Source organism: Pongo pygmaeus, chromosome 3, assembly GCF_028885625.2.
Source record: "Pongo pygmaeus isolate AG05252 chromosome 3, NHGRI_mPonPyg2-v2.0_pri, whole genome shotgun sequence".
NCBI classification, from domain to species: domain Eukaryota; kingdom Metazoa; phylum Chordata; class Mammalia; order Primates; family Hominidae; genus Pongo; species Pongo pygmaeus.
The window spans coordinates 23957191-23984348 of NC_072376.2; the positions used below are offsets into that span (position 1 = coordinate 23957191).

Consider the following 27158-nt stretch of genomic DNA (forward strand, 5'->3'; position numbering starts at 1 on the left):
CTTTACTTTCTAACTTTTAAAATATTCATTCACTGCATGAATTTCATAATATGCCTTTATTTATTTTTAATATCCTCAGGAATAAAATTGCAGTCTTCCAAAACATAATTTTCCAAAAGATCCCTGCAGAACCCATAGCTTTCCTGGACTCTAGAGCCAAGACCCACCTGCAGCTCCAAACCTTCTAGGTGGGGCTGATTCCACACCTCCCCATAGGGCAGATGTGGATGGGTTTCATGTATGAATGGGATCCTGGGGACAGTTTTTCACTGTCACACAGATCCGACCCAGTCAGGAGTGCCCGTGGGGGACAATCTCTTCCTTGTTCCTGCATGAATCTTAAGGGATTCGTTGCCAGTCGAGAAAATGGCTTAATTTTCAGAGTCTCTGAAGGATTTATGGGCAGGTGAGAGATAGGAAGTTAATTTAAGCCAAGGGAGAATATTAACTAAATTGAAATAATAAATAACAGCAAGGAACTTTGAAAGAAATGATGACTAAAGACAAGTAAAGTGCATTTTCAAATGACACTTACTTTGGGTCCTTATTTGAAAACTACTCAGTTGAACTCAACATATATTTACTGTGTCCCTACCAAGAGCAAAAGCACCATTGGGACTGGGTGGACAGTGTCCCAGGCAGGTGGAAAAGACTGTGCAAAGGCAGGCAGAAGATGCAGGACGCTTAGATGTGCAGATGGCTGCACTTGCTGGAATCTGGTTATAAGCGATCCTCATTATCCATGGATTCTGTATTTGTGCCTACTTGCTGAAATTTATTTTTAAGCCCAAAATCAATATTTGCAGTGCTTTCATGGTCATTGTCAGACATGCAGAGAGTGGCAAAAAATTACAGTCACCCGACACACACGTTCCTACAGAGGTCAAACAAGGCCACATTCTGCCTTCTTGTTTCAGCCCTTGGATTGTAAACAAATGTCCTTTTCATGATCTAGTGAGTGCCACCACATTTGTTACATTTTTGTGCTTTTCACTGGTGACTTTGCTGTTTCAAGTGGCCCCCATGCATAGTGCCGAAGTGCTGGACGTGCTTGCACTTAGTGTTATCAGTGCAAGAAGGCTGAGAAGTGCCTTATGGAGACAATATGTGTGTTAGCGAAACTTCCTCCAGGCATGAGTGACAGTGCTGTTGAACTCAGTTCAATGTTCATGAATTAACTGTATATGTCAAATAAGGTGACGTTAAACAGAGACACACATAAAACAAGGTTATGATTGATCGGTTGACAAAAATGTTGTGACCGGAGGCTTACCTAACCTTGCATTTCTCCTAGGAGCAATGGTTCAGTATTCCCTAATCCAGTAGTTGCCAGTGACTTCACAGAACAAATTTGTAGCAAAACTGGTAATTCCACTGAAAGCTGATATGCAAAAACTCTATCACATCACACAACTCTTGGCTTAGGACATCAGAACTCCAAAAGTGGATACACAGGAAGGCAAACGACAAGCCAAACAAAAAAATGTCTATCAGATCTAGGGTCTAGGAACAAGAAAACTCCTGCCTTTCAGTATGAGGCCAACAGGAGGCTCAGGTCGTGTCTTCAAAAGCAGGGTATTTTTCTTGGTCTATGAAAAGCCATACTGACAGCCTGAACTTTAAGTTATAAAACACTGTGGTTTTCCATTCCCAATATGCTTCACTGAGCACTTAATTTAGAATTGCACAATTATGTTTGCTTAATGCCAATTAATTATTAAACATGTTTATTGAGGTCTGACAGCCATATAAGAGAGTCATCTTTTATATATTGGATGCCTGTTAAGCTTCAATAAATATGTTAACAATCATTTGGTGTTTAATGTGCATACAATATCGGCTGTTAAATCTCAGGGCTGGACTGGTTGAAACACTTATTTTTAAAAGTGAGGCCCAAGTTGGTAATAGCTGGATCATTAGTTGTGTCTGAAGCTTAAGTGCAGTCAGCTGAGGGGGTCTAAGGAAATCACTGCAGAGGAGACGGCAGAGCCCCAGGGAGAAGGCTCCTGCCTTCCGAGCTGACAGCTGGTGTGCACTGGAGTTGGCCCACCTAGGGCCTGCATCCTGGCCCCACAGTCTGTGAGCTGTGCAATCTCAGGACCTTGTCTGAACTTCTTGGAGTCTCAGTATCCTCCTCTGTAAAAACACAGCAGTAAAAGTGTAGCCTCGGAGAAGTGCTGTAGACATGAAGTGAGAGAGTGGGGTTGAGTTAAATGAACACTGAACTCAGGGGAGTTCAAATAGTCATATATATGAGTTTGGGGATTAAAAAGAGGAGGAAAGAGAGGATGAGAGAGAAATAAACCAAAACATTGGGTGATTCTCCCAATTCCTATGCTCAATATCCCTGCTGGAGAGTGAGGGGAGAGAGTGACTGATAATATATTTATGCAAAGTCACACTGTTCTATTTTTACTTAATACCGCTATTCCGAAGCATACATACACCGTGAAAGTTTTGGACAATTTCAAAAGACCATCAGGGGGAATTTTGGCTACATACAAGTTTCTGCCTCTTACATGCTGACTTCAGAACCTAACCCTAAGTAAGAAAAGATGGGATTTCTCTTCGATACTTAGTAGAGGCCCTGGAGCATAAAATGTGTTTAATAAGTAAATAATAAATGTTACGGGCTCTTATGATTATTGTAATTATCATCATCCTCCTCCTCCATGTATGTTCCCCCACACAGAAGCCCACAAGGGAAGTCCCACCTTTCTTCTAAGCTGGAGAAAGCAGAGCTCCCGAGCCAACCTTATCTATGTAGTGCAGGCAAATGATGTTGATTTTCCACCTTGGAAAATGGCTATGAAGCAACCGCTCAGGGCACTTAATTTCCTCAAACAGGGCCATCAAAACTGCACAGCCAGCCTCCCTGTGCCAACCCACAAAGTGGATCAGTGCCTTGCACAGCACCCGCACCGCCACCAATAGACGCATTCAGTTGCTGATTTAGATAGAAATAAATGTTTATGAATGAATTATGGGTGTGAGTCGTCAGCTTGCGGATGAGGCGCAGCTGCAGCTGGGAAGTGGCTGAGGGACATGGCCGCAAAACAAAGTGGTAAAATGGCTTCTGGGTGCCCTGCCCCCAACTCTGCCAAGGGCCTGCTCAGTCTGTCCTCCATGAAGCCTGCCCAGGCCTCCCAAGTCAGAATGACTTGCTCCTTCCTTGATCTCTTCTTAGCCTTCGTCTCTCACAGTCCTCAACATTCTCTACCTCATCCTATTTTCATTTACCTGAATCCGTTTACCCAACAGTGAGAGGCAGCCAGGTGCAGGAGCAGCTATTTTCCGGGTATCACCCCCGTTCAGATCCAGCTTCTGCTAATCCTAGCTATGTGCCCTTGGCAAGCTTCTAACCCTGGTGGGCTACATGTGACTTGTTTAAAAAAAAAAAATGGATAAAATCTATCTTGCAGACAGGACAGCCATGTACAGCTGCGCAGGCTGTGCACTGCACAATTCCACCTGTGGAGATCACATTACCACAATAGGAAGATACAATGCAATGATCACTGTCCATGTAACTTCATGAGCTTTCAAAGTGCAATCTCCAGTTACAGTTGGTACAGTTACAATTCTTACACAGTAGCTGTCAATTTGCCAGAGCTATCGAGAGGGTCAGATGAAAGAATCATTAACAGGAAGTGGATGCTAGCCCTTTCTTGCCCCCAGGCCTCATGTACTGCTGCAGATAGCACACCTGGGGAGAGGTCAGCACCAAAAGGCATTTATTAAACATTCATCTGGAGTGGCACTGTGCTGGGCAACTCAAAAACAAGACTCTGCCTATTATTTCTTTACTTTTCCTGTTAGTTTCCTCCACATCCTCTCCAAATGCCCCCTGACCTTTTGGAAATACCTTCAAAAAAACTGGACATGAGAGATTAAAAAGGCTCCAAGTGGGCCACCTATTGTGTACACCAGAGTCCAAATTCCTAGATTTATATGACATTCCAGCTTTAGTTTAAAACAAAATAATCTGTCACTTAAAACAAAGCAAATCAAAACAGTAGTTTTCATCCTCCTACCCTGGAGATCATCACGCACACACTCATTACTGTGTACATGGATGTCTCCCAGTTAACAAGCTCCCCATGTAGTCCAAGCCAGCAGTGTGCTAGCAGCTTTCCTTAGACCACTGACAGATAACCCCAATTGGCTCTTCACAGCACTGAGATCCACACAGAGCCTCTACTAGGGCTGAAGAGGCACAATATGACCTGCTCCCACCTGCCTCCTGATCCCATTTCTAACCATCCCCCTATGTCTGTGCTCCAGCCATGCCGGCTTCCCTCCCTTGTCCTAAACATGCCACTCTCATGTCTGCCCCTGGGCCTTTACACTTCCTCTGCCTTTGGAAGAGCCTGCTCACAGGTCTGTCCAGAACCCGCTTCTTTTGTCTCATTCAGGTCAGATCAAATCTCCCCTCTCTGAGAAGTCTTCTCTGCACATTATCGCTGGAGGCATTCATCCCCAAACCACCCTCAATCCACACTGCCCTGCCTCCCTGTCTTCGTCATACTTACCAGAAATAATCATGTTCATCTGCTTGTGTCTACCCCACTGTCAGCTCCATCATGGCATGAACCTTGCTTGTCATATGCACTGAAACACCTTGTCCTCCACAACCGTGTCTGGCTAACCATAGCCCATCCTCATATGCTTCTTAGATCTATTAAATAGGAAGCCCTCATTCCATGCTCCCCACAACTCTGAGGCAGACATTGTCATCTCGTCTTTACAGTGGAGAGAACCCCCTGAGAGGTTGGCACATGGCTGTGAGGCCAGTGTTAACTGGCCAAAAGCTTCAGGTTGAGGGCACTGTGGCCCACTGGGAACCATGTACAAATCAATGGGCCGGGCCAAGTGTGGTGGCTGATGCCTGTAATCCCAGCACTTTGGGGGGCTGAGACAGGTGGACCACTTGAGGTCAGGAGTTCAAGGACAGCCTGGCCAACATGGTGAAACTCCGTCTCAACTAAAAATACAAAAACTAACTGGGCATGGTGGTGCGCACCTGTAGTCCCAGCTACTCAGGAGGCTGAGGCAGTTGAATTGCTTGAACCCGGGAGGCGGAGGTTGCAGTGCGCCGAGATCACGCACTGCAATCCAGCCTGGGTGACAGAGCGAGACTCCATCTCAAAATAAAATAAAATAAAATAAAATAAAAATAAAAATAAATAAATAAAAAATAAATAAAATAAAATAAAAATCAGTGGGCCACAGTGCCCTGGGCCTGAAGCTTTTGGCCAGGTAACACTTAGCACTAATATGCCATGCCATGCACTATCCTAGGTGCTGATCCCCATTCACCAATTTAAGTCCACCAAGCACCCTTGGCAGGTATTGTTGCTATCCTTATTTGCACATGAGAAGCTGAGACATAGAGAGGTGGAGGAACTTGCCTATGTCACAAATCTTATAAATGGCAGTCAGGAATTGAGCCCTGGCAGTTCAGGGCTCTGAAGTCTATGCTGCGCTGCCTCTCTTTACAACTGTGGCAACAATCCCTGCACAGCAGCTCCCCTGGAGAATGTACTCTATGTCAAGTGCTTTACGGAACTTTCTTTATTTAATCCTCACAAAAGGCAAACTGCATGCCTTCCCGCACCAAGCCCCTGACACCCTAAGCTCGCTCCCCTCACAGGGTCTTTGGACCTCACACCCCTCGTCCCTATATCTGACCCCTCCCACCACACGTCCTTCAGGGCTCTGTGTCACGCACATGCGCGGAGGGCCTTCCCTGACCACCTGATACAAACAGCATCCCTGCCCCACCTGGGCTGTACTCTCTAGCCCCTTATCCTGCTTTAGTTTTTTACTTAGCACGTGTCACCTCCTGACATATTATACCGCAGTTCATCAAATATAAGACTCCATCAACTTTAAGAGCCACCACTGTGCACCTCTAAAAAGAATAAAAAGTGCCCGTCGTAACTACACAATACTGACTGTATCAGAGATGTCCAAATGTGAAAAACTGTGCATCTTGGAATCTGTGAAATATGATTTATTTGCTTACTGTCCATCTGCCCCCACTAGAACGAAACCCCCATGGGAGCAGGGACTCACTGATATTGTTTGCTGTTTGCCCTAGACCAATCCGTCCTCAACAAATACATGTTGAAATGAATTGCACCGAACCAGCCTCCATGAGGCAAGTACTACTGCTATCCCCATTGTACAGATCAGAACAACTAAGGCACGAAGAAGTCAAGCAATTGTCCCAAGATCACATAGCTAAGAAGCCCCTGAATCACTGTCAGATAGTTCAGCACATGTTGCTCCTAGAGCCAAAATCTTCAGTGCCCCATCAAGCAGTTTTAAAGAAGCTCTGATTTATTTTTATTTTAGTGTGTAATTTGGATATGGTGTATGATAAAATAAGTATTGGGCAGAGATGTCTTTCAGAATCAGTTCTCCACTAGGAAGTATAATTATGTCCACAGTCTATGGGATGAATATCTGAAAACCATGCTGTTTTGGTCACGTGGTCTACCCAGACTATGAGCTCATGTAAGCCATGACAGGCTCAAATAAGGTATCTGAAGACCAAGTGTATCCAATTCACTTACGAATAAAACATTAGAGACTGCTGAACTAGACTGGCCGCTTGCTGGACTCACTGAGCATTGCCTATAGTTCATAATCAAGATCCCAAGTAGAGCAAGACATGATAGGGCGGGGAGGTGGGGTGCGGTGAAGGGCCCTTCTCACTCATTGTAATTCCTCATAATTAATTTCTACAGTGCCCCAAGGTGAGAGCTTTTCATTAGAGTGCCATCTTCACTTCAGTTTCTTGCAGGCTAGGACATCTCTCTGCTCCCTTTGAAGCATAAAGTGAAACAGCTTCCGAAGAGCTCTCTGATCCCTCATCCTGGACCATTACAAACATCCACAGCTGAGCACTCCTTTTTAACGAAGTGTACTTTAATTAGTCACTTGCACACTCATTGGTCTGTCTTTATTGGCTTGTAGCTGTATCTTAATTGGTTTGCTCACCAAATTCATCCAAAAGTCCCACATCAATAAAGGTATGTTCACAGAAGGTCTCTATCATTTTACGGCACCAATGCCAGATAAAACAGAGGTACCTAAAGACCTTCAGCTGGTGTAACATAAAGCTCATTATTAAGGGCAAAACCCTGTGTTTATGCAATATCACAACAGCTAAATTTAAATTTGCCAGCAGGGGCCCAGGAAGTGTAAATGTGTGACATTGGTAGGAGCATTTGCCTACCGCCAACTTCCTTGCTTTTGAATACATCGCACTGTATTATTGGTCCTCTGCACGAAAGTGCCATAATCTTTAAAGTAAACAGACAAGAAGACCAGCTGCCATCTGTCCCAATGGGAACATGAATTGCCGCTTCTGGCGTATCCTATTAGGTGCTTATTCCACAAGGAGCACACAAAATGCAAGAAAGTTCCCAGGAGCTTGGCACCAAAGCAATAATGCTTGATGCTGGCGAAGTCGAGGCTGGTGATTAGGAGGGCTGACTTTTGAGGATCCATCTGCCACATGCCAGGTGTCTCACCAGGATCATTGTCTCTACTTGGGGGGATATATCTAGTTCACTGGAAATAGCTGATCAATAGAGAGGAAGATCTTAAGATTTCTGGTGGAATTCTTGCACAAGTGGATTCTAAGTCAATATGGGCGCATGTTATGCTAAAGACAACAGCAACACTTACCCTCTGTTAAGTGCTTGCTAGGTGTTATGCACCATGCAACACCCTTTACAAACGATATTGCATGCAAGTCCATCCCTAAATCATTAAATCTCATTGTCCTGTTCTCTTTTCTTAGACTAAGCACCATCTGATGAAATTACTTATGTATTTTATCTTCTTATTATCTACTCCCCAACTAGAATATCAGTGCCATGGGAGCTAGTACCCTGTCTTTCTTATTCTTTGATGTGTCCTCAGCTGCTTTGATGTATCCTCAGCTGCTAGAATGTTAATTAGCATGTAAGAAGTCCCCAATTATGTGGGGAATAAATGATGTGGTGAATAAATGATTACACAATTCGATGAGAGGTATTATTATTGCCACTTCACAGATGAGGAAACTGAGGCCTGGAGAGAAAACTGACTTGCCGAAGGCCACAGATAATAACTGGCAGAACGAGAACATAAACCTGGGTCTGACAGTCTTAATTAAAAGGTGGACCTCTTGGGCTGCACTACACTGCTCCACTTCACAGAGACAGGCTGGAGCTATCTTTTCCTAGAGTCCAAATATTTCCAAGTTCAGTGACTTCACTTTGGTAACCTGACATTTGTCATGGTACCAGTATTTATCACACAGACGTTGGCAAAATGTTACAAGTCAGGCTTCTTTCAGAGAGCTGGTTCAGGAGCACACTTCAGGGTACAGTAGTCCCCCTAATCCTTGGTATCAGTTACCTGTGGTCAATCATGGTCTGGAAATATTAAATGGAAAATCCTAGAAACAAAAAATTCATAAGATTTATATCGTATGCCGTTCTGAGTAGCATGATGAAATCTCGTGTCCCAGTCCATGCCACCTGGCCCCACTGGAGAGATGCAAATCCTTCCTTTGTCCAGGGTCCATGCTGTCTACGCTACCCATCCCTTAGTCACTGAGTAGCCATCTCAGGTATCAGGTCAACTGTCACAGTATTGCAGTGCTTGTGCTTAAGGAACCCTTATTTTACTTAATAATGTCCTGGCCGGGCATGGTGTTCACGCCTGTAATCCCAGCACTTGGGAGGCCAAGGCAGGTGGATCACGAGGTCAAGAGATCGAGACCATCCTGGCTAACATGGTGAATCTCCGTCTCTACTAAAAATACAAAAATTAGCTGGGCGTGGTGGCGCGTGCCTGTAGTCCCAGCTACTCAGGAGGCTGAGGCAGGAGAATCGCTTGAACCCGGGAGGCGGAGGTTGCAGTGAGCTGAGATTGCACCACTGCACTCCAGCCTGGTGACAGAGTGAGACTCCATCTCAAATAAGTAAATAAATAAATAAATAAAATAAAATAAAATAAAAAATAATGACCCCAAACACAGATTGCACCACTGCACTCCAGCCCAGCAACAGAGCGAGACTCCATCTCAAAAAAATAAACGAATAAATACAATAAAAAATAATGACCCCAAACACAACAGCAGTGATGCTGGCAACTTGGACATGCCAAAGAGAAGCCACATACTGCTTCTTTTAAGTGAAAAGGTGAAAGTTCTCGACTTAAGGAAAAAAAAAATCATATGCTGAGGTTGCTAAGATCTGCAATAAGAACCAATCTTCTATCCATGAAATTGTCAAGAAGGAAAGAGAAATCTGTGCTAGTTTTGCTGCTGCACCTCAAACTACAAAAGCTACAGCCACAGTGCATAAGTGCTCAGTGAAGATGGAACAGGCATTACATTCGTAGGTAGAAGACATGAAGATAAATGGGCTCTGATTGATGGCAACCGAGAGCTGCACTAACCCAGGTTTCAGGCATCCACTGGGGGTCTTGGGAAGTATCCCCCAGATAAGGAAGGACTGCTGTCTTTGTGATTCCAATGTCCTCTGCTAGTTCTGCTGTTTGACCTACTAATCCTTAAATTATCCAAGACCCCTTTTTTCCTCCTGATCCCCTTTCCCTGAATCCACTCTTTTCTTAACACCCAAAAACGGAAGCAGGCCAACCTCTGGGGCAGGCCAAGGGGAGCTGCCACTGTCTCTGTGGTCCCAGCACTGCCTGAGTCCTTCCTCGTTCCTTATAGACTGACACACTGAGAGCCCTGGGCAACGTGCAAAGCTTTTCCAGGGTAATGCGTGGCTTTGTGAGCCCTCCTTTTCCCAGAGGGCTCCTCTAACCTTGTTAATCTTTAAGAACTGTAATTTTTAAGGAAGGGGAGGGTATCCAGTAGGTTTCCCTTTTCACGTCTCTCATCTGGTTTGGCTTGGAAGTTTGTGTTAGTTTGGGAGCCTGAGAAATTCCTGGGCACTGGACAGAGATAGCAGGAGGTAGTCGATCACACAGGCCCCCCATTACAGGACGCCCATGTTGGCACAAGAACACTGCCCCCTGCCCCATGTGAGAGCTAAGCTGCTTGGAAGCCAGGGTGGCAACAAATCTTTCAGAAGGCTGTTTGGAAATGCTTTATGGCCCATAGGGTTACAAGGCTCTAGCTGAACAAATGGAAAAATTAGTCTACCCTAAAATATCCAAGGCAAGTAATTTCCTATCACCTTGTTTTTCAAATGTACTTAACATCTAGAATCTGGGCTTCCCAAAATACAGATAAGGGTCATCAGTTAAAATGGCAACTCAGAGATAAAAATCTTCCACTTTAACAGTCACTCATAAAATGACGCCATCAGCCCTGCTGTTTGGCCTCAGAGTTAGGCGTCCAAAAACAACAATTATTAAGTATTCTTGAATTTAACAGACTTGAACCAGTCAATGAGCAGGACACTTATCCTTCATCCCCCAAGGCTCAGCAACTGACCCTCTGCTGTCTCCACAGAAGTTTCTCAAAGACATGTATCTGGGGTTAGTTCCCCCTCTGTTGGGACAGTTTGCTTTTCTGGTTCCTTTCTAAACTACTTCTTACTCCACAAAGTACTGATGACAACCAGATGTCAGTTGGTCTGTTTATTTCTTGCATGCTTTTTTTTCTTTTTCTCTTCCTCTTCCTTGAATCATTTTGCTCTTCTTTTTGTTCCCTTTATTCATTCATTTCATTCATTCATTTATTCCATTCCATTCCTTCAATAGAGATTATATAATACCTACCTATCAAGAACTAAGAATGCTAATTTATAGGATACAGATGGAAATTCGGCCCTCAGAGAGCTTCCCCTTGGGGCTGGCGGTGCCACACAAGTGAGAGCAGAGGGGCAGAGGAGGACATTGCAGGTTGCACGGGACTGACACCTAAGAGCTGGAGAAGGCTGCATTTGACTTATGACCTGGGAGAGGAGCAGAAGCTTGCAGGGGAAGGGGAAGAGTACTCCAGATTGAGCAAACAGCAGGTGCAAAAGTCCTGTGGCCACAGGCAGTGTAGCACAGCAAAGGGGCCGAAATTAGTGCTCTAGGGCTCAAGTAACGGGTGACCAGGAGCAAGGATGTGGCTGTAGAAATCATTAGGGGTCAGATCGTGGGGGCCTAGCACACCATGATCATGGAGGCCTAGGCACCAGGAGGTAGAACTGAATGCAGAAAGTGATGGAAGAGTTGGAGTAGAAAGTGCCATAATTAATTTTTAAAAAAATTGAAGGTTTAACTCATTCTCTACCACACAGTCACAGTTACCTGGGAACAGGGGCTTCTGAGGTTCTCAAGAAAGCCTGGTGCCATTATGGAATGAGTAATCTGGCCTCCAGGTGGGGGCTGGGGGAAGGATGATCATGACTCACACAAGCCTGAAAATAAACCAGCCCTGTAACTTTAGAGGCAAATGAGAATAAATGGAATCTCTGGGGCTTACTGCAGTTAGACCTTTTTTTTTTTAGGGACAGCAGCCAGATACTGAAATGGGGAGGTTTGCTGAACAATAGAACATCTTCCCCTGCCCCTTTTGGCAGGCAAATTTCTTTACAGGCCATGAATAGCAGTCACTAAATTCTAAACCTAAGGTGAGAAGACAAAGTTTGATAAATGTACCCAGGTACTGGAATAAAGACTCAGAGAGCATGCAGATCACAAAGTTCAGACTGTGACCACCTGTGCTCAGTGTTACACACATAAACATGCTCTCTCACACACACTAACACACTCACACACATGCCCTCCCTTTCTTTTCTTTCTTTTTGAAAGAGATGGGGTCTCATTCTGTCATCCATGCTAGAGTGCATTGGCATGACCATGGTTCTCTGCAGCCTCAACCTCCTGTGCTCAAACAATCCTCTGGCCTCAACCTCCTGAGTAGCTGGGACTACAAGCGCGTCCCACCACGCCTGGCTGCTCTCTCTTTGTTTCCATGAACTGTCAGTTGCAAACGTCAATTCCTAAAATTCTCATACCTAAAAGGCAAAAGAATGGAAAGTGACCAAAAGATGAGACAGGAGCATATTTAGGAAAGTTGAGGGGAGGAGCAGCTCAGGAAAAAAATTGAAATAAAATAGAAAAAATATGTTATCAGTCAGTCAAGAAGAGCACAGATCCAAAAGTCACATCTTAAATATGTTTCAGTATTTCATGGGTTTATAAACTCCTCTAGTATTTTCATGGGCTTAAAGAAAACTATTGCATACATTTTGTTTTATTCTCTAGAAAATCTTGCCCTGCTGCTATCACTTGAGGAAGTGAGTAAGAAGGTCTGTCCTTTAATTATTGACCAACCACCTAGGTTACAGAGCTTAAATCCTTCTAATGATGCATAAAACCACACGAGGGGCCGGATTAGCTTGTCCAGTGTTAATTAGAGCCTTTCCTGGACATTCTTTCCCACCTTCTATTTCACGACCAGGAATAGTAAAGCCTAAGTTTTCAAATTTATGTTAAATCCAAGAGGTTAAAAAAAATGTAAGGCCAGTTAAGTGGAGAAGAAACTGTGTAAAGAAGGCTTACTAGATGTTTATATGCCCTCAAGTCAGGACTCTCAAGCCAGCAGTATGCAGCATCCTCTCTGAAGTCTTATCATGGAAGAGCTCTCTGGATGACCCAGGCAATTCTACGCATATTTTAAAGAGTGAGCATTTTTCAAAATGGCTCCTTCTAATAACCAACAACTCCCAGCAATGATGAAAGTCACCATCATTTGTCAAACAATTTGGTAACATCTAAAAACATTTCCCCAAGAACTGCTCCCCTCCAACACACCACACACACACACACACACACACACACACACACACACAATAGTCTTCTTGAGTCCACTTTCAAAGCCATCTCTGTTGCAAAAGCTACCTCTGGCAAGGAGTTGGAAATGAATCAATCTTGGCAAAATGGGAAATGATTTGGGGGGACAGAATTAAACTTGGGTAGTTTTTCTTTCCTTTCTCAATTGTACTTTTGTTCATAGCTTCAGCTGGGAGAGAGAGTGCACACATTTAGTTGGGAGTTTATGAGTTCATATTTTATAATTAACGTTGCCAACAGGGGAGTTTGATTAATACCAAGCAGTGGATTTTGAGCAATGTTCCATATAAATTGCCAAATTTAGCAATAAAATAAATTGGTTATGCGAACATAATTAGTAGGATGACTACTTAAAATTCAAAACCGAATGTGAATAATTCCAAATCATCTGAGCCACAAATCCATTATTTGTATATAAGGGGGAAAGTATAACATTTGGGTTTTATTTTGCCCTCAACTACAGTGTTATTCACCACCAAGTTGAACATAATGAAACTTCCACAATGGGTTGTGGCAATATTTTAGAGCCACTGAGAAACACACATATACATGCATGCACACACACAAAGGGAATGTAAAAAGGTAAGATACGCTAAACTGCGAATTTTCATTATAAATTTAAAAATCTATAACAAACTTTTCAACAAATGCTGCATTACGTTTTTCCAATGTGCAATATATAAACCTCGAATGCACAATTTTGCAGCAGAGCTTTTTCCCTGTAAATACTCACAGTACCTTGTTGTCGCCCTGGACTTCTCCAAGCCTTTGCTGAAGTTCTTTAATTTCTTCTCCCAGATGTTTATTTCGGTCCTGAGAATCTCTCAATAGTTGTGCAAGATTAGCCTAGAAATATCAACACATTATGAAATACAATCAGAAATGGAGCAGTGGATAAATGCAGGGCTTTATCGGGCTTGTGGATGCTGGCGTCTAACCCCAGCTGAACCACACAAAGCCCATTATAGTAAACACATATATGAATGCAGCCAGTGTGTGAATCACACCACTACAATGGCATGCAGGAAAATGAAGTTGGCCATGAACCTCAATTTGGAGATATTCTTTGTTTACAGAATGGCTCACAGAGGGTACTTGAACAAGCAATGGAAAAGTCAGTCTTTTTTGCCTTAAAAAAAAAAAATTGTGAGGCTGAGGCAGGAGAATTGCTTGAGCCAGGGAGGCAGAGGTTGCAGTAAGCTGAGATTGTGCCACTGCACTCCAGCCTGGGTGACAGAGCAAGAATCCATCTCAAAAAAAAAAGAGAGTTTATCACCAAAAATCTGGAAAAAGGACATAGAGTTCAATTGTAAAATTTGGGCCAGGCCAACAATATAGAAAAAGTTTCATTTTTTTGTTTGGATAGCTTCTTATTCTTCAAATATATGTTGTCTCATGAGCTTTCGTGTGTGACCTCAATGCCTAGAATTTTGATTACAATTCTAGGGGGCAGCCAGAGAAGAGGTCAGTGACGAGCAACAATCTCTGAAATCAGGATCCGGAAGAAATGCAACAGTTTCCTGGGCTAGATTTCCCCTTCTTTATTTCCTTATTCTACCTCACATAGTACTAAATAGCCAGGATAATCGCCCTTCATTCCCATCTTCATGACATCATCCTTTCCTTAAGATTTGCCTCCTGTTGGGATCCAGGTCCCTCCAGTCTCCATGGCCGGTCCATCAGCCAGTCTCCCCTTTTGGTGTGGCTCCATCTCACAGCCTCATGGTCCCTTTCCCCAGAGCATGCAGACACCTTTTACCATATCCTCACCCCTTTCCCACATTTCCTGAACCTGGGATTCCTGGCCGCCCATCTAGCTACCTATTCCAGCCTTTTACTCACATTCCTCCTTGCTCGCATGGCTTCTTGTTCTCCCGTACTATTCTTACTTTGCTAATGGACTTGCCCTAATTCTCACCTGACTTATCACATTCTTATTGAATCTTAGCAGGAAGAGACTGCAAGCTACTGAAAGGCAGAGATTCTGCTTTCTGTTTCCTCTGCTTCCATATGTGTTGTTCCAGACAGTGCTTAGGTACCGACAAGTGTTTTAAAAGCTCATGATGAATAAATGAAGGAAGAAAGGAGGGAAGGAAGCAAGTAAGCAACCCAAACAGGCCTCCTGGAAGGTGGAATCATTCAAGGAGAGTCAAACAAGGGATATTAGAGATGATCTTAATATGAAAGAATCCCTTCCTGCTGCAGCTGAAGAAGAAACCCAAATCCAGAGAGGTTAGGGAACTAACCCGACTGGAATGGCTACATTTCCAAAGACTTCAATGCTAATACTTTGGGGAATATGTAACTATGGTGGGTACTAAAAAGAGAATTAAAGGGAAAAGAAGATAACGATTACATGTTGGCTGACCTCCCGTATCCCATTTGTTGGGATATCCTGTTGTCTTACCTACTACGTCTCCCCACCTCATGCTCACCTCCCTGTGGTCCCCCACACAGACCAGGCATGATCCTATCTCAGTGCCAGGGCCCTATTCTCTCTGTTTGGAATGCTTTCCCTCCAGAGAGCCTCTTGGTTCACTTCCTCACCTCCTTCAGTCTTGCTCAAAGGTCACCGTCTCAACAGGATCCATCTTAACCGATCGATTTAATACTGAAACCTTCCCCAGTGCTACCTTATCTTTTTTTCTGGAGCACTTGCCATCTGTTAATATACCATATCATTTACTTCATGGTTCATTGCTTACTGTTGACTCCTTGTCTCCCTCTCCTTACTAAAACACAAGTTCCATGAAGGGCAAGGAACTTCATTGTCTCTACTGACCTCTCCCAAGCACCTAGTAGATGCTCCATAACTATTTTTAAAATAAGAGGCAATAAGCTGAGTGTGGAGGTTGCACTCTCCCTAGGAGAGATCACGAATAATAAGAGTATACCAAGACTGAAACCAATGCCTGGCATGGAGACTTGCAAAGAAAATCATTCATCCCTGGCTGGCTGCTACGGCTCACACCCGTAATCCCAGCCCTTCGGGAGGCCGACACAGGCGGATCACCTGAGGTCAGGAGTTTAAGACCAGCCTAGCCAACATGGTGAAACCCCGTCTCTACTAAAAAATACAGAAATTAGCCAGGCATAGTGGCACATGCCTATAGTCCCAGCTACAGTGGAGGCTGAGGTGGGAGAATCCCTTGAATTGGGATGGTGGAGATCGTGGAGGTTGCAGTGAGCTGAGATCGTGCCACTGAACTCCAGCCTGGGCAACAAAGAGAGACTCTGTCTCAAAAAAAAAAAAAAAAGAAAAGAAAAACGTTCATCCCCTTTGGCTGGATTTAATCAAGCCCTGATCTCTACTCACTTATTTGAGAACATTACTCAGTAACTCCATCGAATTTTTCAGCCCCCTATTTGCAAAGCTCCCATCTTGTAATATTTGAGTTCTAATTTTTCCAGATTTCTGTTTTCCTAAGACAAAAATTTAGTGATGGATGAGGAAAATCAAAACCTATTTTGTAGGTAGGAAAGCAAAGAAACATGAGACACTGTGAACAAATGACTGCCTTTGGAAATTTCCCTGAATGGGAGGAATCAGAGAGATGAGGCTGCATTCTGATCATGCCACTTCCTGGGCTGGGTGACCTGGCAGGAGTTTCTTAATCTCTTGGGTCTCCCATCTGTAAGATGGAGCTAGCAACACATAGTTATTTGATCTTTAAATAATGAACAAAGAATGCCTACCACAATGCCTGGCATCCCATGTGGGCTCATTAAAGGCGGGTTATCTCCCTCAACTGTGTCCACTCCACGGCTCCTACTGCAACGCTCAGTGAACAGAGCTGTGTAGATGCAGCGAAGGCCTCCTTGGACACAGTTGACTCCTTTGCAATCCTGCCCCTTTATTGTTGATTATTCGTTCATTCATTTATCTGACAAATATTTATTGGGCACCTGGCATCTGCCTGGCACTGTTTTAGACCGGGAGATACAGCAGCAAACAATACAGACAAAACCCTTGCCCTTGGAAACTGACATTGAATGGGTGACATTACATTAACTACATTATATTACAATAGAATATATAATGCATCCGTGTGCTAGATGATAACATGCTGCAGAGAAAAATAAAGCAGGCAAAGGGAATAGACTGTGTTGGAAGAAAGGGCCACAGAAGGTTTCACCGAGAAGGCCACATTTAAATCAAGATTTGAAAAAGGAGAGAGAGAGAGTCTTGTAGGTATCTTGGAGAAAAAGTCCCAGACAGGGGAAAAGGCAAACAGGCTTCCCTCTCTCCCTCTCCCCATCACATCTCAGAACTTCCATTTGAAAGCACAGCTCAAGGCCACAAGAGCAGGCTGACCACAAGCACTACAGCGAAGTCGACACATGACTCAATTCTTGATTTTCTTTTCCTGGTTCCCCCTCTCCATCCACAGCTCTCCTTCCTTAGCTCAAGGTGTCACATGTGGGTGGCCTCTGCCTTTCCTCCATGGAACTCCAGAACATTCCCCAGACATTAGCTCATTGATCCTTTTCCCTGGCAGCAAACATAATCCCTCCCTACCAGATGGAGGGTCAGGCCACTGGGCAGCAGTGACTGTCCCTGGGGAGCGGCAGGAGGAGCAGCCCAGCGCTTGCTCGGTCTGGGAGCTGGCTGCCAACTGCACATGGTCAGGTGAATCTCAGCATCCCCATCTGGAGGAGATGCAGCAAAATTCACCCAAACCTTCATTTAGCAGAAGAGAGGTCCAAAGAAATGTCTGTAAGGGCAACAATGAAAATGTAAAAAAAGACAAGGGAAAAAAATCTCCAACCTCCCTAAGCTTCCCTTTTTAAATCAATATTTCCTTAGTCTCTGGTGGGCGGGAAGACCGACATTCACTGACCAATGTAACTGCAGTGGCTACATTGGTAGCTACTGTATTGGTAAACCAGTACAACTCAGTCTATTGGTGGGAAAAGAGTTCTCTTTTTCCAATCCATAATAGATCAATACTTTTGTAAAATCTAATAAAAATGAGTTACTAGGCAAATAAATTTAAGAAGACAAGAAGATAAAACCCCAAGTGTGTATCATTAGACTCAACAGACATAAAACCATGCTGTCAAATTGCTATAAAAGTTTCTGAACACTTACTCTCAATTTCTGTATGTATCTTGTCATGGACCAGAAACAATTAGGTTGCAGCCTGGCCCTGGTCCTTGGGCCTCACTTTAAAAAGCATTGAGCTCAAATGGTTTTCCTAGGGATATGGAAACTAGAGTAAAAAAGACACTCAGTATAAAAATCAGTCAATAATTCCAGTGATGGCCAGGACAGAGGGCAGGGCTGCTTTAGGAAACAGTTATTTAGAGACCCAGTGATGTGATTATTGAACATTATTTACTCTGGAGCCTGGCTGAAAAGAAATCTACTAAGAGCCAGGCATTTCTACATTAGCTGCAAAACAATGGTTTATTAAAATTGCAATCCTCCAAGTGAGTTCACTATAAATCTACCCCAGCTTTAAACTTGACCCCTGGAGTACAGTGGGGTCGGGGTGGCACCACTGCTTCAAAGCAGGTGACTGTAATTTTCTTTTACATTTAACAGGCTAGATTCCTTGTCAACATACAATTCTTTTCTATTCAGTCCCTCCACCTCCTCAACTCCAAAACAATAACTTTGAACACTAGAAAATGACTATTCTGATATGGTGCATAATTCCTTGACATATACCTTAAAGAACAACAAAAAAAAGAAAGTAGTACATTCCAAAGTGCTCAAAATAGAGGAGAAAAGTTCACACGATTCTTTTGACCAAAAATAACACCCATGACTCACACACGTTCACTATAACAATCCATCAAGCTAACACACGGTGCCTGCTTATAATTTACCAGCTATGCAGAGCGCTTTATCTCCCTGTTACTGAGAAGGACTCTGTGACCATCAGTTTAGAATAACAGCACTATGTAAAGGAAATGTCAGGGAGAAGTGGCAGCCTGCCTAAGACTGGGTTTCACAGGGAAGGAAAACAAAACCAAGAGATTCTTTCCTCTAAATCTCTGGGGGCAGGAGGCAGCATAAATAGCAAAACATAAAAAGGTTTAAAAAGAAGCCTGTTTTAAATATTCAGATCAAGCGAGAGCCAACATTAAAGGCTGACATTTTTGCTCTGATAATAGTGGAATGTTGAATATAGTGGGATACGTGGGAGAATCCATATATTTAAGTCACTCTTTCTAGCTAGGAGTTTATTAAAATTGTGATGGGAAAGGGAGCGAAGAGAGATTTGATGAAAACATAGCGGAGAGATTCAAGGCCGAAAGGATATGACAGCTTTCCATTCTGAAACACCTTCCTTTGTCAAGGAACAACTCAATCCCCAATTATAAATGATGCCTGCAGAAGCAATTCACCAAAGCCAGCCCCGGGTGTGGGAACTGGGAGGCCCTAGAAATTCTCTCTGGACAGGGATGATGACTACAAATACTGACAGTTGTTGTGAAGGCAAAGACCAGGAAATTGATTGAGCCGTCGGATCTCACCCCCAACCTCTTCCCAACCGTTTGCAGGAATCCTCACCGAGGTAGGTTAGCCACATGGGAGAGGGCAGCTATCTTGCAGCATTTCTTTAAGCCCTGCTGCACCCTGAACTCTAGCTCTTGCCTCTACCACCGTTCCAATTCCCCTATAAATGCCGCAAAATAAGTCAGAATGGTTTACACTACAAATGCAACATGTTTTTTAAACTTACAAGAACCAATGGGAGATTTTAAAATACGGACAGTCCCTGATTTAATGATGCTTCGACTTATGATCTTTCAACTTTACAATGGTGTGAAAGAGATAGGCATACAGTAGAAACTGTAGTTTGAGTATACAGCCATTCTGTTTTTTGGTTTCAGTACACTATGGAATAAATTACACTTTATAAAATAGGTCTTATGTTAGATGATTTTGCCCAACCTTACACTAATATAAGTGTTCTGAGCATATTTGAGGTAGGCTAGGCTAAGCTAAGCTATGATGTAGGTCGGATGTACTAAACGCATTTTCAACTTCTAATGTTTTCAATTTACGATGGGTTTATCAGAATGTAACCCCCTTGAGCATCCCTTTATGATTAAAACCCTCAGCAAAATCTGCATGGAAGGGACATACCTTAAGGTAATAAAAGCTATCTATAACAAACCCACAGCCGACATTATGCTGAACAGGGAAAAGTTGAAAGCATTCCCCCTGAGAACTGAAACAAGACAAAGATACTCACTTTCACCACTTCTATTTAACATAGTACTGGAAGTCCTAGCCAGAGCAATCAGACAAGAGAAAGAAATAAAGGGCATCCAAATCGGTGAGGAGGAAGTCAAAGTGCTGCTGTTTGCCGATGATATGATCATGTACCTAGAAAACCCTAAAGACTCCTCCAAAAAGCTCCTAGATCTTATACATGAATTCAGTAAAGTTTCAGGATACAAAAGCAATGTACACAAATCAGTAGCACTGCTATATACCAACAGTGGTCAAGCTGAGAATCAAATCAAGAACTCAACCCTTTTACAAACTGCAAAAAAATAAAGTACTTTGAAACATGCTGAACCAAGGAGATGAAAGACCTCTACAAGGAAAACTACAAAGTACTACTGAAAGAAGTCAAAGACAACACAACCAAATAGAAACAAACCCATGCTTTTAGATAGGTAGAATCACTATTGTGAAAATGACCATACTGCCAAAAGCAATCTATAAATTCAACACAATTCCCATTAAAATACCATCATCATTCTTCACAGAACTAGAAAAGACAATCCTAACATTCACATGGAACCAAAAAAGAGCCTGCATAGCCAAAGCAAAACTAAGCAAAAAGAACAACTCTGGAGGCATCACACTACCTGACTTCAAATTATACCATTAGGCCATAATCACCAAAACAGCATGGTACTGATACAAAAACAGCGACATAGATCAATGGAGCAGAATAGAGAAGCCAGAAATAAAGTCAAATACTTACAGCTAACTGATCTTCAACAAAGCAAACAAAAACATAAGGTAGGGAAAGGACACCCTATTCAACAAATGGTGCTGCGATAATTGGAAAGGCACACGTAGAGGAATGAAATTGGATCCTCATCTCTCACCTTATACAAAAGCCAACTCAAGATGGATGAAGGACTTAAATCTAAGACCTGAAACCACAAAAATTCTATAAGATAGCATCAGAAAAACCCTTCTAGACATTGGCTTAGGCAAATACATCATGACCAGGAATACAAAAGCATATGCAACAAAAACAAAGATAAATAGATGGGACTTAATTAAACTAAAATCTTCTACAGAGCAAAAGAAATTATCAGCAGAGTAAACAGACAACCCACAGAGTGGGAGAAAAATCCTTGCAAACTGTGCATCCAACAAAGGACTAATATCCAGAATCTACAAGGAACTCAAGCAAATCTGCAAGAAAAAAACAAATATTCCCATTAAAGAAGGGACATAACATGAAGAGACAATTCTCAAAAGAAGATACATAAATGGCCAACAAACATATGAAAAAATGCTCAACATCACTAATTATCAGGAAAATGCAAATCAAAATCACAATACAATAACACCTTACTCCTGTAAGAATGGCCATAATTTAAAAATCAAAAAATAATAGATGTTGGCATGGATGTGGTAAAAGGGGAACACTTTTACACTGCTGGTGGGAATGTAAACTATTATAACCACTATGGAAAACAATATGGCAATTCCTTAAAGACCTAAAAGTACATCTTCCATTTGACCCAGCAATCCCACTACTGGGTATCTACTCAGAGGAAAAGAAGTCATTATATGAAAAACACACTTGCACATGCATGTTTGTAGCAGCACAATTCACAATTGCAAAAATATGGAACTAGCCCAAATGCCCATCAATCAATGAGCGAATAAAGAAAATGTGGTATATATATATATATATATATGTATATACATACTATGGAATACTGCTCAGCCATAAAAAGGAACAAAATAATGGCATTTTCAGCAATCTGGATGGAGTTGGAGACCATTATTCTAAATGAAGTAACTCAGGAATGAAAAACCAAACATTTTAAGTTCTCAATGATATGTGGGAGTTAAGCTATGAGGACACAAAGGCATAAGAATGACACAATGGACTCTGGGGACTCAAAGGGAAGGATGGGATGGGAGTGAAGAATAAAAGACTACATATTGGGTACAGTGTACACTGCTCAGGTGATGGGTGCACCAAAATCTCAGAAATCACCACTGAAGAACTTACTCACGTAACCAAACACAACTTGTTCCCCCCAAACTACTGAAATTAAAAAAAAAAATCAACCCCCTTGTAAGCTGAGGAGCATCTGTGTAATCATGGATCATATTTGGCAATGACCATGATGTTAAGCGAACCTATTTTCAATGATCAAATATTTGACAGTGGTCAAATTTGACAAGCCCTAAATCTTTCAGCTTTGGGAGAAAAGTTTCCATTCTATACCATTTCTCTCCCTCCTGTAAGAAATGAGAAGATGGACATGAAGGGAATCAGGATACACCACCCTAAATGATGCCACTTTGGCATAAGGAATCTTTTGAGCTGAAGGCAACTGAGAATCAACAAACGCAGGAAGAAGAGTTCTCTACACTCCTTTGTCTGTCTAAAAGCAGGCATACATTTCCCTTTGAGAAGGTGTCACCCACTTCAGTACCAGGAAGAAGAGAGAGACTCCTATCACCAGAGACAGTCGGCACCAAGATGAATCTTGATAGATAATAATGTTTTGTGATGCTAATTGTCTCAAAATGAAGTCACTGATGACAAGTGACAGTGAAACTGTTGACCCTTCAAAGTGATAAACATATGCATAATGGTCTGAGGTGGTAATACCTGCTGTGGCTAGGCACCCTGAGACCTGACGAGAAACTGAAGTCACATGGTAGCTGAGATAGTGAGTGTGCACACTCCGTGGAGGGCCATAAAAACAGCAAAGCAACTGACCATGGAGAAGCATCTGTAGAACTTCTGTCTGTGGTAACTCTGAGGCCGCCTCTGGATACCAGCTGTGGCCGCCAGAAGTTCTGCCCAAAAAGAGCAGTTAACCTCCTGCTGGTCAGCATTTTTAGAAAATTCCGGCCCTCTCTAGTTTGTCTGTGGGTGTGTGGGTCTCCCCGGCTACTCGCTGTGGTTTGTCCCCTTCTCTCTCATCACTGCCTATTGGCTGAATATACTTACATGATTGCTGGTGTGTGAAAGCCTCACAATAAATCGTGAATTTGAAAACATTTAATTGGCCACTGATTGATTGTGAAACCTCTTGGGCCCTGTTGGAGTTAACATAACTAGGTTGATTCAAACCTGACACAATATTCTTCATAAACAAATTTACCAAAATAACCCTTATCTTTCATTAATTTCTCCCATATATTTCCTGGTTGCTTTCCCACAATTCATCATCACTCAAAGCCCAAATCCCCTTTCCTTTGTTAAAATGGCATATAAGCCCCTGAGTCTAACTGCTTCCTGAGTTTTATTTTTTTCTGTGAATTCCCATTGCATGTAAAATGTTAGCAAAATTGTATGCTTTTGTCTTTTGTCATTTAAGTTTGCAGGCCCGTCACTGAACCTAACAGGAGAAAGGAAAACCTTTATTTCTCCCACAGACAAAACAAAAAACAAAGTGATAAAAGTTTAAGAGAGGCTGGGGGCAGTGGCTCAGGCCTGTAATCCCAGCACTTTGGGAGGCTGAGGTGGGAGGATCACCTGAGGTCAGGAGTTTGAGACCAGCCTGACCAACGTGGCAAAACCCCATCTCTATTAAAAATATAAAAATTAGCCGGGCGTGGCGGTATGCACCTGTAGTCCCAGCTACTCAGGAGGCTGAGGCAGGAAAATTGCTTGAACCCAGAGGTGGAGGCTGCAGTGAGCTGAGATCACACCACTGCACTCCAGCCTGGGTGACAGAGCAAGACTTCATCTCAAAAACACAAAACAAAACAAAAACAAAAAAGTTTAAGAAAAACCTTTTAACCTTGTGCTATTCCAGACACTGGAAATAGGAATCAAAGAGGTAGGCCACATGTTTTCACCTGTGTCCTTAAATATTTCAGACCAGTAGCCAGTAGAGGAAAAGGCCAATATTTCAGGAACAATCCTGCAAGTTGAAACTGCCTTTGCAAAATTATGACAGTAAGAGAAATCTGACATGGCTGCTAACCTCACAGGCTGGCTGTCTTCACTCATTCCCCAGTGCAGAAAGTAGAAAAGTTCCTCTTCAAAGCTCATCTTGGTTTAAAAATAAAATAGTAGACACTAGGAATAATAGCTCCTTACTCTAAAGCCTTCTATCAACTATTAATTCTTACACTTTAGCCCAGGCATGTCTGGACAGGCCCAGCCTAGTCTTAGCTCTAGCTTATGCCCCTTCCTTATTTGGAAATGTTATTGCTTCCTTAAACCTTTCATAAGCAACTTCCTCTCCTTCTTTGTTCTTCCCTGCACTTACCTATTTAGGAAAGTTTTAGGCTATTAGCAAATCAGGTATCAGTTTAAGATTGTGAGGTTCAGCTCCAGCCAGTGGATGCAGGACACAGCGGTAAGGATGACCCAAATGCATAAGGGACAAATATATCTGCTTTTCGTTTGTTCAGGTGTGCTCTCACCATTGTTCCATCTGCGAGGGGCACCCTTTCTGCAGAAAGTAAAGAGTGCCTTGCTGAGAGATCTTTTGTCTCGGTGCTGACTTTTCTTCATGGGACTGATAATCTATTTCTAACAATTTCGGTATTTCTAACATCTGGCGTGGGCCGGGCTAACTTTGGGAGAAATTTAGTTTATTGTTTAAATAATAGCCCTTCTCAAAAACTAAACTGCTCTTGTAAAACTAATGAAAATCCACTAAGTTAGAAGGAAGAAAGGGACCTGAATTCTACTGAAAGGTAGGTATCATTAAATAATCACCAGTCATTATTCCAGACATCACAAGATTTGCAGTTTCCCTAATTATTCCTGCTAATAATGCCACTATTGTAGAACCTAAGATTGGCATTTTGAGATGTCTTTCTAGGTTTTCGCATTTCTGATAACTGGATAACCTCACTGGGACTAGCCAACTGGTCCTGTGACCCTCACCCAGGAACTAACTCAGCCCAAGAAGACGGCTTTGACTCCCTGTGATTTCATCTCAGATCCAACAGCACTCCCCACTCCCTGGCCCCCTACCTGCCAAATTATCCTTGAAAACCCCTAGTCTTCAAATTTTCAAGGAGACTGATTTGAGTGATAAAAAAACTCCGGTCTCCCGTTCAGCTGGCCCTGCCTGAATTAAACTCTTTCTCTATTGCAATTTCCTTGTCTTGATAAATTGGCTCTATCTAGGCAGTGGGCAAAATGAACCCACTGGACAGTTACAAAGTCATCCCAAATCTTCAGAATTTACTAAATACAGTTGATCCTTGAACAACACAGGCTTGAACCACACAGATGCACTTATGTGTGAATTTTTTTCAACCAAATACAGATCAAAAATACAGTATTCACAGAATGTAAAACCCATGGATATGGAGGCCCAACTTCTTGTATTCACAGGTTCTGAAAGGCTAACTGGGGAACTTGAGTATGTGAGAATTTTGGTGTACATGGGGTTCCTGGAACCAATCCCCTCTGTATACTGAGGAATGACTGTATATGTAACCTCACCATGGAAAAGTTATTCTACACCATAATATAAAAATGATGTATTCCAGAAAGTCTGGTAACATACCTCTCAATCTGAAGACATATAAATCAGAACTGGAATTCAAAAATTGGAAGAAAACGAGAGAGACAGACAGGCAGACAGACATGCAAGCCCTTGACCTAGGCACTTTCTCAAGAAAAGTAAGGAAACAGAGAATGAGAAAAAGAGACCAGATTTTTACATGGTATTAAAAAGTTTGATACTCTGGGACCCTTAAATCCATACCTTCGATATGGGAAAGTACTAGATTAAGCAAGAATACATTTAAAAAAATGTTTGATGAAACATCAAGGGTTCTTGAGAGGCGTGATTGACGGCAAATTTAATTGCAATTTCTACTCTGCTGCTTTGGTCTGATGGTGACTCCTGTGTTAACAGAGTGAAACTTGCTTTGCTTAGCAAGGGCCTCCTATTCACAGCAACTGCCAAAGTGATGACCTTTGCTACAGCGACAGCTTTCTTAGTTACAAAAAGAGCAACCACCCGAGAGCTTATTCATACACATTTTTTGGCTGTGCAAGGAGACCTTAGCAGCCTACTGCCACCTTGTAATCTCAAAACACACACTTGTGAATGAATGCATTTCCAGGCCCCACAGGCAAATGCTTTTGAATAGGCTTGGGAGGTTGCTATTTAAATAAACGTTTGCTTCATCTTGGCCATTATGATTCTGCATCTGCCAGTTAGTGGCTCCATTAATAGCTCCCAAGTTCTTTAGACTCATTGAGCTTAAATTTCCTCATCTATAAATCAGGGGATGCTTCCACCTTCCTTACAAAATGGTTTCAAGGATTGAAAGGGCTTATGGCAAGGTGCATTAGTCCTCACAATAAAGTTGCTGTTGTTACGATTTGGGAGTGCTCCTAGGGACAGGACCTGGGCTTTCTTCCTAGTTTCCCTGGTGTAATGAAAAAACTCACACCATTCAAAGTGATATAAAAAGAAACATCTCAAAGCACTTGAGATCTTTGAAGGAAGTTTTAGGTTCTGAGCAACAAACCAGGACGTATATACGAAGTCACTGTGATTTGCAGTCACAGGAGACTAAAATAAGCTTGACCAAGGAGACTTTTTTACGGAAATGAAAGGCTCCTTCCCATCCCACAAAGGGCCACTCTATGCTCTGATTTTTCCAGGGTTGTCATCTTGGCGCATGTCACTGTCTAAATAAGCCATCACTTTTTAGAGGCGAGAAGGCAACAGCTCCCTCCTGGACCAAGAGAGATACCTTTTGTGGTATGTCTGCTTGAAATCAAAACAGGAAAAGACAAAGATCTTAAAGATGTGTTTGACTGTTTATTCAAGGAGTTTTCACCGGGAAAATGTACCTCTGTGACCCCGAAGAATCCCATCTTATAAGAAAATTAACCCAAGATAATTTAAATGCCCCTTTGTCTGCTTTGCAGGAACTGCTTGTTTAGCAAAAGAAAAATATTTAAAGGGTCATTGGAGATCTTTTGGTGATCTCTCACTGCAGTGCAAAGGGGCGCTCTGTGTACACTTCTGCCTGAAGTCACAAGAAGAAATTTTCATTTCAATATCCCACGAGAAGCTATTAGTGCAATCACTGTTGTCTCAATTTCTTCACAGCTTCTTTAACGGATGATTTGCCATTGGAAATTGGTTGTTTTAAAAAGGATTCT

General features: G+C 42.6%; 1 protein-coding gene across 6 annotated transcripts in view; it reads right to left on the reverse strand.

Annotated features, from left to right (window-relative positions):
• The window catches only part of CCDC149 (coiled-coil domain containing 149), a 107194-nt gene that overhangs the window by 33848 nt on the left and 46188 nt on the right, over window positions 1–27158 (reverse strand). For all 6 annotated transcript variants that reach the window (XM_054485454.2, XM_063663574.1, XM_054485455.2 and 3 more), the window contains one exon: window positions 13567–13674. In XM_054485454.2, coding sequence (XP_054341429.1) covers window positions 13567–13674 — 108 coding nt within the window. The remainder of the gene's footprint in view (window positions 1–13566; window positions 13675–27158) is intronic.